Below are 12,799 nucleotides of genomic sequence, written 5' to 3' on the forward strand. Positions count from 1 at the left end.
AGATCAGTAATATGAAGATCACGGGACGTGGTGAATGAGCTGAAACATTTAAATCAAAGTTAAACACTATTTAAACATTACTATTACTATCATTAATATGAAAGTAAATGCAAGCAGGAAGTTACGGCTAGACTTACTTAAAGTAATAAGAAGATATCACAAAGAACAATGCAAATTTTTAATAGAAATGGTGGGCTAGGGATGCAGCTCAGGGTAGGGCGCTTGCATGCGTGAGACCCCTGGGTTTGATCCCCAGCATCACACAAAAATAAGCGTAAGAAACAAAATGCATAGCATTTATGTGAATTTGACATACCCACTTTGCTACTTACTTTATGACAGTCATCACAAACATACATCAAACATATCAGAGTGGATGTCTATGGGAGAGAGGGAAGAAGAGTAGAATTGAGGAACACAGAGGAAGAACACAAAATGAAGAGCATTACCTGAATCATAATGGGAAAATGCTGAGAAAGGAGGATTAAGATTTATCTAGTTCTGCAAGCTACAGTTTTGAGGGATGCAGTGGGGGAAATTATCTTGCAAATATGCAAGGGAAAACCAGGATTATCCCACAGCTGGTGAGCCATTCCGTCTGGGAACTTAAGGAAAAATAATCCTTACTGTTTAATGCACTTTTGGAGGGTTCTTTGTTACTTGCAGCACAAAGCATCTCAACAAAGGATGCTTTATTTCTTAATTTTTTTTTTTTAAGACAGGGTCTTGCTGTGCTGCCCAAGCTGTCTCAAACTCCTGGACTCCAGTGATCCTCCCACCTCAGACTCCCTAGTAGCTGATGCTCCCGGTGTGGACAACTATGTCCAGCTTGATGCTTTGTTCATATTATCTTTTTTGTAGTGCTGGGTATTGAACACAGGCCCTTGTACATGCTAGTCGATCTACCATTGCACTTTCCCCAGTTCTCATGTGATCTGTGGGGTGACAAATTTAGATCTGAAGTGAATTATGAGTTGTTCAATGCAGCTTAACTGGAAAGATAATTAAGCTTAGGTTACAGAAAAAAATGAAAAATTTGAACAACTTACAAGCTTTAGCAAAACAAAATCTCTTCAGGATATTAAAAATTCTTAAATATTGGGCTGGCCAAGTGGCTCAAGCAGTAAGAGTGTCTGCCTAGCAAGCCTGAGGCCAAGTTCAAACCCAGTACCACCAAAAAAAAAAAACAACCAAGAATTGTCCATTTTTCCCCTTTTTTCTCCAATTGGCAATGAATCTATCCCAGGTTCACATGGTAAGAGAGTGAGGGTGAGAAAGTCTCTTTATAATTTTTATTACCATACAACACAAGCTCACAGACTCTTTGTTACAAACCTTATAAGCAAACAGTGGAACAATTATAAGACTGCCTTTTTTTAGAAAAAATTATTATTTTTTATTGTTGTTGTGCTGGGGGTACATTGTGACATTTACAAAAAGTTCTTACAATATATAAAATAGCTCATATTTGAATTCACCCCCTCCATCACTCTTTTATCTCCCCTCCCTCCATCTTTATTTACTTAATTTTTTTTAAACACAGGGTCTTACTATGTAGCCCAGGCTGACCTCAAACTCATGATCCTCCAGCCTCAGCCTCCTGAGTGCTGGGATTACAAGAATGCACACCATGCCTAGACAATTAGGAGACTTTTCTTTCCAAAAGCTAATTTATTCCAGTTCCACACTCTTTGCACAGAGGGATTACACAAATTCTCCATGTTAACTTGAGTGTTTAATTTAAAAAGGCTGTCACAAACATGAAATCACCATATGAAAAAAACAGTGCAAAGAACCAACTAAATTGTCACTGTCCTTCTTGAAGGAAGGCTGACTGGCTTTTTTTTTTTGGTGGGACTGGAGTTTGAACTCAGGGCCTCATGCTTGTTAAGCAGGTGCTCTACCAAGTGAGTCACTCTGCCAGCCCGAAATGGGGCATTTATAAAATCTTTTTGTAACAGGCTTAGACAGGTCTCAAAGATAGACCAACCCTCGTAGTCACATGAGTCTTTTGGGGTCTATTTTCTCTAGATGAACCAGAGGTTTCAGCTGCTCAGCAAAGTTCCTCATGTCGTCGGAGACCACGTCCTGTCCGCCTGGTGCAACGACACTTAATTCCACCAAATAGGACAGTGACAAGGCCTCAGTGCTGTCTGTGTTCCCTGGCACCAGAATTCGGAAAATCTTGTACACCATAATCTTCATAATGCCTTTACGGAACAAGTGTCCCTTGGCGACAAACTCATGGTCCATGCGGAAGCCCATTTCCATCAAGAAGTCGGTGAGGTTCTCAGATGTGGCAATGTCCACGCAGTTTCTCACGAGAGCATGGCGGTTCTTGTCTCCCATTTCAGGCTGTCCCAGGTAGCGCAGATGCCAGGGTGCTCCTGCCCTGTCCATAGAGCGCCGGGCCCTTAAAACAAATGGGCTGGCCTGCTGGCCTTTAAGGAGGAATACCATCTCATGGTCAAGGAAAGTCTCAGGTTCCATGTTGTCACATAAACCACGAAGGCGGTGGATAAGGCTTTCCAAACTGTGATCTAAAACACTTCCTGAAAAGAGGAAAAAAAACACCACTGAGTCCCAGCTTTCATTTTGTGTCACAGAATTAGCAAAAGATTAAAGAAAAGAGTTTAGTAAAGCATTTCGTAATATAGGACCAACATGTGGGATTTTAGCTATTGTATACCATTTGGAGAAAGTTCTTTCTCTTTTCAGATTTTTGCATTTTCAAGTCTCACACCTGTAATCCTAGCTACTCAGGGGGCAGAGATCAGCAGGATCATGGTTTGTAGCCAGCCTGGGCAAATAGTTCATGAGACCTTATTTCAAACAATCCTATCACAAAAAAGGGGTGGTAGAGTGGCTCAAGGTGTAGGCCCTGAGTTCAAACCCCTTCTGTAGTAATGATAATACAATATCCAGCAGGCCTTGGGCTCAGAACCTTTAACAAGCAACAGGATCTATCTAAAATGTAATAATATGGTTTTATTGGCATTTACCTTAACAATTGTTTTCGTCTTCTTTTTTTGAGGGGAGTGGGGCTTGCAGGGGACCAAACTCAGGGCTTCACATATGCTAAGCACATGCTTTACCCTTGAACTACACCTCCAGTCACAATTATCTTCTATTCCCAGCAAAAAAACAAAAACAACAACAAAAAAACCTTTCATGTATAGAAGAAATATAGCTTCCTTTTCATATATTTAAGAAAAAGAGAATGAACTGCTTCACAGAAGCATATTCTTAGTCCTCACTTTACTCATCTTCTTGGTTGAACTTGACATGGTTGTTAGAGAAGATAACAATTGCTTTGAAATCTATGCTTCTCTTGGCCTCCGAACACAATTTTTTTCTTTTTTTGGTGGTACTAGGGTTTGAACTTGGGACCTCATGCTTGCTAAGCAGGCACTCTACCACTTAAGCCATTCTGTTAATTCTGTTTTTGTTTTTTTGACACAGGGTCTCGATATACTGCCCAGTCTTGCCTGAAAAAAAAATTTTTTTTTTGGCAGTACTGAGGTATGAATTGAGTTTCCTAGGCAGATGCTCTACCATTTGAGCCACCCCTCCACCTGGCCTGAAACTCCTGATCCTCCTGCTTCAGCCTCCTGAGTGCTGGGATTACACATATGCACCTGTAATCACTCCAGCCAGAGTGACACACTTACTAATTCCCAAAAAATGCCATGTACCTGGCAATGTATTTCTCTTCAGAGACCCTTCCCTCATTCCCTATGCTTACAATGTTCTTCCCTCAGATATTTCCACGACAGGGCTGGGAACATGGCGCAAATGATAGAGCACCTGCCTACCAAGCATGAGGCTCGAGTTCACCCCAGTATCACCCAAAACAAAAACAAACAAAAAAAGTCAACAAAGATATTTGCAAAGTTTACCCCCATCACTTTCTTCAGGTCTCTGTTCAAAGGTCACTTTATGGCAAAAACTGATAGTGGAGCTCAAATGGCTGAATATTTGAGAACAAGCAGAGTTTTAAGGAAAGCAATGGACCAGTTCCCACAAAACACGGGACAGAAGATTTTAAAAGCAAGGAACGGCTCACCGTTGTACCCTCCATTCAGAATAGTGTCAGACATGTTTTGTTCCTAAAACTTTTTAGGTGCTTTTTAAGTGCTGGTTCATTCAACGTATGATTTTGATTGAATGTTGTGCCAGACACAAAGCTAGACCAAAGGAAGCCCTGCCTTTATGGAGATAACAGTTTAGAGGAGAAACAATAAAATAAGTCAGGGCTGAGGGTGTGCCTCATGTGGTGGAACACCTACCCAGCAAGTGTGAAGCCCTGAATTTAAACCCCAGTACCACACACACACAAAAAGCAGTAATAACAGTAAGTCAACAAGGAAATAAAAAAGGAGACAAGGGGTCACTCTGAGGGATTGAAGTAGTCAGAAAAGGTCTGAGAGGATGACAGCTGAGCTGAGAACAGAAGGATGAAAATGAGATGACTATGTGAAGATCTGGGAAGAAAGCTCTCAGGACAGAGCTCATCAAGTGCATAGACACCAAGGCAGGAGAGCACCTGGTGAATTCAAGGAAATGAAAAGGTATCAGTGTATACAGCAAGAAAGAAGACTGTAATGAGATGGAGATTTGACACAGGTCAACACATGCAGAGCTTGCATACTGTCCATGGTAAAGGAAGTACTGCTGCCCTTAAGTATCTATGTGGGGACTTGGTCCAGGTTACCAAGAACACTAAAATATGGAGATATTCAAGACTCTTATAATATAAAATGGTATAGTTTCTTGTAATTCTTTTTCCTTTTTTTTTTTTTGGTGGTACTAGGAATTAAACCTAGGGCTTCTGGCATGCTAGGCAAGCGTTCTACCACTGGAGCCGTGCCCCCATCCCTTTTGTTTGTATTTTACTTTTCAACAAGGTCTCTCTGCTATGTCTTCCGGCCTCTGTCTCTGAGTAGCTGGGATTACAGGTGTGTAACACAACACCACATCCAGGTAAACTGGTGTAGTTTTTTTGCATAAAACTCCTATACATTCTTCACTACACTTCAAATCACCTTCTTATTACTTATAATACCTAATGTAATGTAAGTACTATGTAAATAATTGCTCTAGTATATTATTGGGAATAACAAGAAAATCCTATATATACTCAGTATATATTTTTCCCCTAGTATTTTTAATCTACCCAGATTTGGAATCCCCAGATATACAGGGCTGATTATATTTTGTTCTAAGACCACTGGGCATCTATTAGCTCCATACTTCACTCTCCACACAGCAGAGAAAGACGTTATTGGATTTACATTTGTTTTGGGGGGGGGCAGGGGATACAGGAGTTTGAACACAGGGCTTCAGTGCTTGCTAGGCAGGTGCTCTATGGCCTGAGCCATACCTCCAGCCTCTGGATTAACATTTCAAAAAGATTAATCCAGAAGGATCACCTGAGTCCAGGAGCTCAGGGCCAGCCTGAGAGACCCTTTCTCAAAAAATAAATCAGTAAAGACATTTAAAAGAGGTTAATACAGGAAAATTCATATGAGATGTGTGTGTGGGGGAGACTGGCCCAAATTAAAAGACTTAAGAGTCACATCATCAAATGTAATGCAGTAAATTTAACTGGGTCCTGACTACAAAACACTTTTTGAAATATGTGAATAATGACTAAGTATTAGATGACACTGAAGATTATTTTTTGGCCAGGTGTCCGTGGCTCACGCCTATAATCCTAGCTACCCAGGAAGCAGAGACCAGAAGGGTCACAGTTCGAAGCCAGCCTGGAAAAAATAGTTTGAGAGACCCTATTTCAAAAATACCCAATACAACAAAAGGGTGATGGAATAGCTCAAGAGCCAGAGCCTGGAGAGGGTGCATAGTAAGGAAGACCCTGAATTGCAACCCTTGCACTGCCAGGAAAAAGGAGTAAGGAGTGTGGTGAGCAGGCGTTATGAAAGTGGCTCAGGCGGGGTGATAAAACAGGGAGCGGCGCTGCAGATGGGAGGCTCATGCCGGCTTGGTAGCGCCTGTCATCTCAGCACTAGGAGGCTCGAACTCACCCCAGGCCGGGCTACACAGGGTGTCTTACCTCAGACGCACAAAACAAATAAGTGAATAAAGTTAAATAAGTGAATTTCAACACAGGACTTAACACATGGGCTCAATGTAGGAGAAAAGGAAAGAACGGACTGACACCCAAATGCTCGGCTTGAGCAACTGGTGAATGAAAACTAGTGCCACTGGTGCCACTCACTGAGATGGAAAGGCTAAAGGAAGGGCAATTTGGTGAGTAAAAATTACTCCACTTTGTTCATACTTGAGTTGCAGGATGAATTGTCTAAATTAAAGTCTAAGTTCTCCCACTAAGCACATTGTATGACCTAAAAAACAAGAAGTGGTACTGCACTCTCTGCATCTCAGGTTTTCACATCTGCACAAGTTACTTTACATGTTTCCTGACCTGTAAAATAGAGCTAATAAAATCATCATCTCGGGGATGGGGGTGTGGCTCAAGTGGTAAGTGCCTGCCTAGCAAGCACAAGGCTCTAAGCCCCCAAAATAAATAAATGCTAGATAAAAAAAAAATGCTGGATAAACAAGTTGTGACCTATTCATTCCATGTATGTTAACTAGTAACCATTCAATGTGTAGTGAATGACATGATATTATTCTATGTAGCAAAGAGAAAGAATGAGCGATAACGGCCCTGCACATAACCAAAGGGATGAAAGTATCCTATAGATTGTTATGAGAATCAAGTAAGTACATAAAACACTTAAAGTACCTGGTTAAGAATATAGACGCAAAAACATTAACTATTATTACCAATTTTTTTTTTTTTGAGGTACTGTGGTTTGAACTCAGGGCCTCATGCTTGCTAGGCAGGCACTCAACTACTTGAACCATTCCGCCAATGCTGTTTCAGGTTGGGTATTTTTGAGATAGGATCTCATGAACTTTTTGCATTGGGTGAATTTGAACCTTGATCCTCCTGATCTATGCCTGAGTAGCTAGGATTACAGTGTGAGATGCCAGCACCTAGCTATTACCATTTTAAAATTACTATCTGAGTCATCTGTCTGAAATCACTAAATTTAACTCAAAAAACAGTTGTCTGACTCAGGAATTCTACCACCAAGAGAAATACTTGTAAGAAAGTTCATAGCAGAAGTTTTTTGCTGTACTGGGGTTTGAACTCAGGCCTGAAGCTTGGAGGCAGGTGCTCAACTACTTGAACCACGCCTCTAGGGCAGCTGTTTTCCTAACAGCCCAAAACCAGAACAGCCTAGGTGTCCAACGATAGCACTATGGATAAGCACATTGTGCTGCATTTACAACGGGACACTGCTGACCCATAAACAGACCACAAACTACTAATGTGAGGAGCATCAATAACTGCTGAAATAACTGTGCTCACTAAAAGAAACCTTAAGCAAAAGAATACATTCTACATGATGGCACGATAGGAAATTTTATACATAGGCAAAAGCAATCTATGGTGGAAAAAAGTCACAACAGCAGTTCTTTCCATAGGAGGAGGTACGACAGAGAAGGAAACTTCTGGATGACAGTAATATTTTATCTTAGAAAAAGTTTGGGCCAGGTACCGGTGGCTCACATCTGTCATTCTAGCTACTCAGAAGGCAGAGATGAGGAGGACTGCAGTTTGAAGTTAGCCTGGCAAATAGTTCAAGAAACCCTGTCTTGAAAAAACCAAATACAAAAAAGGGCTGGAGTGTCTCAAAGTATAAGCCCTGAATTCAAACCCCATTACTGCAAAAAAAAAAAAAGCCCAAAACAAAAAACTTTTGATATATATGCTTCACCAAAATTATTCATAATTCACCACATATCTAAATGTGAAACTCAAAACTGTAAAATCCCTAGAGGATACAAAGGAGAATTTTAGATGACCTTGGGTTTGGTAATAACTTGTTAGATCTTACTTCAAAGACACAAAGCATGAAAGAAGGAACTGGTAAACTGGACTTATTTAAAATTAAAAACTTATGCTCTGCAAAAATAGACAAAGTTACTACACCACTGTAAAAACTTCTGTGTACCAAAGCAATCAATAGAGTAAAAAGGCAACTTAGGGAATGGAAAATTTTTTTTCACATTACATGTATATCAAGAGGTTAGTATCCAAAACATATCACACCTCCTACAACTCAACTACAAAAAAACAACAGAATGTAAAAGAATGTAAAAGAATGAGACCTGTCAAAACTATTCCAGGAACAGGGAGAGGGGGAATAAAGGAGAATGATGGAGGGGGTAAATTCAACTGTGATATATGGTAATAACTTTTGTGGATGTAACAATAATTAAAAATTTAAAAAAGAATTTAAATCTTTAAAAGACCTATAAATGGCCAACAAGCATATGAAAATATGCTTATTATCACTAATCATTAGAAATGTGAAAATAAACACAGTAACATGTCACACACATTAAGATGGACACTATCAAATGGACAAAGAAGCATTGGTGACAATATGGAGAAAGTGGAATCTTGTGTTGGTTGCAATGTAATCATACAGCCCTTAAGGAAAACAGTATGGTGGTACCTCAAAAAGCTTGTGTCAGCTGGAAGTGTGGGTGAAATGATAGAACTTTTTTTTGTTTGTTTGTTTTGCACTACTGGGGTTTGAACTCAGGGCCTACACCTTGAGTCACTTCACCAGCCCTTTTTTGTGATGGGTTTTTTTGAGATAGGGTCTTGCCAACTATTTGTTCAGGCTGGCTTCCAACTATCTTCCTGATCTCTGCCTCCTGAGTAGCTAGGATTACAGGCATAAGCCACTGGCACCTGGCTAAGTGATAGAACTTTTGCCTAGCAAGCACAAGGCCCTAAATTCAAAACACTAATACCACCAGACACATAAAAGAATTGGTGACGTATGCATACAGTATACAGATCATGGTGGAGGTTTCAAGGGCAGCCTGGGATGAAAGAAGACTGTCTCAAAAACAAGCAAATAGGGCTGGAGGTATGGCTCAAGTGGTAGAATGCCTGCCTAGCAAGTGAAAGGCCCTCAGTTTAAACTCCAGTACCACCAAAAAATAAGTAAATAAAAATGTTCTAGAGATCTGACATCAAATGTTTGATAGCAAACTTAATGTTTTATATATTTAAAACCATAATTTAAAATAAAAATAAAACATTCATCTAAAAAATAGTTTGTCTATTAGGTGCCAGAAATTGTGCAGGTGCCAGTATGTCGCTCATCTCCAGGGAAGTTGAAGAGAAAAGAAAACAGAACAGGAAAGAAGAAAGCTGCTGAACCAAGCTGTCTGGTTCACTTACCCTGCAGCAGGTACTCCATCATGTTAATGGTGCCCCCAGTGACGGGCATCATGGTGACTGGAGGTGCCTCCATGATGTCGGATTAAGTTGAAGAAAACAAAACTGGACTCAGCTCCCAATCAGGTAAGGCACAGGATACACCTGCAAAAGTTACACTTGCTTATACCTCAGAGTGGTGGAGAGACAACAGATTTGCCTTGACATGAGCCCTGAAATTAAGATTCATTCATTCAAAACTTTTGGAAGCCAGGAGTGGTAGCTCATGCCAGTAGCTAGCTAGTAATCCTACTGCTCAGGAAGAGATCAGGAGGATGGCAGTTCCAGGCCAGTCTGGGCAAAAAGTTCACCAGACCCCATCTCAGTCAATAAAAAAAGTGGGCCTGGTGGTGCAGGTCTGTCATCCCAGCTACACAGGAAGTATAAATGGGAGGATCAGGTCCAGGTTGGCTGGACACAAATGCTAAATACAAGGCCCTATTCAAAAAATACTAAAGCAAAAAGGGCTGGGGGCATGGCTCAACAAGCACAAGGCCCTGAGTTCAAACCCCACTACTGCAAAAACAAAACAAAACTTTTGGAGTGTATGCTTATATGGCCATTTTCCAGATACTGATGATACAGATATAAAAAAAAATTTGACCTGCGTGCTGGTGGCTCACGCTTGTAATCCCAGCTACTTAGTGGGCTGAAATCAGGAGGATTATGGTTCGAGGACAGGCAGGACAAATGGTTCTGGAGAACCCCATCTCTAAAATAACCAGAGTAAAGTGGACTGGAAGTGTGGTTCAAGTGGTAGAGCTCCTGCTTTGCAAGTGTGAAGCCCTGAATACAAACCAGAGTCCAACCCCTCCCCCCAAAAAAATCTGGTCATAATCTTCTAGCCTCAAGTTCTGAAACCCCCAAAAGTTATCTGTGCATTCTTGAGAAAGTTGTGTAATCTCTCACCCTTAAATGCTGCTGGCATTTAAGAGGCCCCAAATGACAAAATGAACATGTAATTACATTCAAAAGAACTGAAAAGTCAAACTGGGCTACACGTGTTAGAAATGCCATTCCCAAACAGTGATCAAAGAAACAGGCGGGAGTGGCTCAGCAAGGCAAAAAGAAAACTTTTACTTCCGAAGAACGGTGCAGCCACAGGGCATAGTCTGATAGGCAGAACACACTGCATGGGGAGTCAGCTCAGTTTTTCTCTCTTTGCCCCTCGCCCTGATGGACTGGTTTGGGTTCACAATTTTCTCGATTGATTACTTAGAAAAGGGGGCACGTGGGGTAAAAGGGGACCTTGAAGCAGGGAGAACAAGAAAATTCTTTTGGGCAATATTCATCTTTAAACAAACAGTTTTAGAGTACATCTGGCGATAAACAGCTCTTTGACTGCAAGAATTTGCAAGGTCAAACAACATTTAACAAAACATGTAGGCAAGCAATTCAGGGAGGCTAGCTGGCATCTACACGATAGTTTTACATTAACTTCTTTGACAGGAAAGACCTAACTTCAGTTGACTCTCACAACAGTGAGACCCATATCAAAAAATTAAAAAATAAAAACGGCTGGAGGCGTGGCTCAAGAGGTAGAGCAAGCTCGAGGCCCTAAATTCAAACCCCAGAACCGCAAATACATAAATAAATAAATTTACTTATTTTTTGGTGGGACTGGGGCTTGAATGCAGGGTTTCATGCTTGCAACGCAGGTACTTTACATCTCCAGTCCGTTTTGCTCTGGTTATCTTGGAGATGGGTTCTCGCAAACTATTTGCCCGGGCTGGCCTCGTACTGAAATCCTCCTGCTATCAGCCTCCCAAGTAGCTAGGATTACAGGGGTGAGCTGCAGGCGCCCACCCCACACTTCATTTATAGAGGAGGACAAGAAGTCTCGGAGAGGAGCCCAAGAACACGCACAGCAAGTCAGTGGCACAACAGGAAGAAACACACTGAAAACACCTTTTAGAGCAAACCATGCCGAAGCGCGAAATGCTCATAGAATCGGCGTAGGTCCTCCTATGCTGACAGCCAGGACTCGTGTGTACTTACACTAGAAACGCACCTCCGTGCGCGCTCTCCCTTCCTCCCTTAAAGCGGGGATTAAATCCATGCACGCACCCCGGAACTTTCCAGGGACATCTACCCCCAGCCCTCAGAGTACGCAACCCATCCCAGGACCGTAAAAAGTACAACCGCTCTCCCGGCTCCCCTTCCCACTTCCGGCAGGAAGCGGAAGTCGCGCGAACCCCGACACTGCCGCCCGCGATGTAAGGGTGCCGAGAGGCTCAGAAAGTGCCGCTTTGCGGGCCGGCCATCAGAGGCGCATGCGCAAAACGCGGCGCAGCTGTGCGGCCCGAAGAGGGAGGGGAGGGGCTCTGAGGTCATGGGTCCACCTCTAGGAAAGTGTTTAGCAGGTGTTTCTCTGTAGGAAATCTCTTGGAAGTGATAGTACTGAAGAAAGATTCCTAAACTGTGACTTCAGCAACGTTGGGGGGGAGGCGGAGAGGAGGGAAGGAGTGAGTCTGGGGAAGGGAGCTGCAGGGAAAAAGGGGGAAAATGTTATAAAACAAACACCTTTTAGATATACTTAGCATAATGTTCGGAATAGTTCTTAGCAATACCCTAATATTTGTTCGACTGACTATATTATACCTCAATATATATACTTTGCTGTACTTATTTTGGAGATGGGACCTCCCGAACTATTTACCCGGGCTGGCCTTGATCTCTGCCTCCCAAGTAGCTGGGATTATAGGCGTGAGCCACTGGCGTCCAGCTCCAAGTAACTGTTTCTCTTTTCTTTTCTTTCTTTCTTTTTTTTTATTTCTTTGCAGTGCTGGCGGGTGGGTTGTGGTGGAACCCTGGGGCTCATGCATGCTAGGCAAGGACTCTACCACTAATTTATATTCTCGACCTCATGTATTTTCTTTATAGATACGCTTGAGATGTAGTAGAAGATCAAAAGTCATTTTGAACACATGGCAATAACTACTAATTGTTGACTAGGTGCTGCACACCAACTACTGCTGACAGGTACATATAACTGTCTGTACTTCACAGTGAAGGAAAAAGAGGTTCCGAAAAGTAAAGCCACTAGCCCAAGGCCACACAGCCAAGTAAATGTCAGAACTCACATTCGGATTCACTTCTCTTTTACAGCAAGCCTGTCTGTTCATGTACTTCCTTCTGAATTCGTGGGCCTTTTCCTCATAATGAATTTCCCCAACTTTTGTTCATACATTTAACATTTGTCAACCAATTACTAGGCTGGGCTCCAAGGAGTAGATGTGGTATTTGGCCAGTCTTCCTCAGCACATCAGACTACATAGATTGCAATGCAAACATACCCAAACGTCCTTCCTTCACCAGCTGTCTATACTGTCCCAAGAAGGACTATTCCCCTATTACACTCAGTGTTAGCTTCCCAGCACTAGTGTTATCAACTATTTCTCTAGGAATAAGCTGACATTTATTGGCTACCCCTATAGAAAATATATACCCATTGCTTTTCAACCCAAT

The 12,799-nt window shown here is 41.9% G+C and overlaps 1 protein-coding gene across 4 annotated transcripts; it reads right to left on the reverse strand.

The window, feature by feature from the left end:
• Window positions 1-1,371: 1,371 nt before the first annotated feature.
• Window positions 1,372-11,522, reverse strand: Med18 (mediator complex subunit 18). Of its 4 annotated transcripts, none has more exons than XM_074080836.1 (3): window positions 11,343-11,522; window positions 9,296-9,436; window positions 1,372-2,552 (listed from the first exon to the last, which is right to left on the reverse strand). In XM_074080836.1, exons 2-3 carry the CDS (start codon window positions 9,366-9,368, stop codon window positions 1,999-2,001), a joined length of 627 nt encoding a protein of 208 aa, XP_073936937.1. In that variant the 5' UTR covers window positions 9,369-9,436; window positions 11,343-11,522; the 3' UTR covers window positions 1,372-1,998. The 4 variants fall into 4 exon arrangements, with proteins under 4 accessions (XP_073936937.1, XP_073936936.1, XP_073936935.1 ...); XM_074080835.1 differs by having other exon boundaries at window positions 11,240-11,522; XM_074080834.1 differs by having other exon boundaries at window positions 11,330-11,521.
• Window positions 11,523-12,799: the final 1,277 nt, after the last annotated feature.

Source organism: Castor canadensis, chromosome 7 (genome assembly GCF_047511655.1).
Source record: "Castor canadensis chromosome 7, mCasCan1.hap1v2, whole genome shotgun sequence".
Lineage (NCBI taxonomy): Eukaryota > Metazoa > Chordata > Mammalia > Rodentia > Castoridae > Castor > Castor canadensis.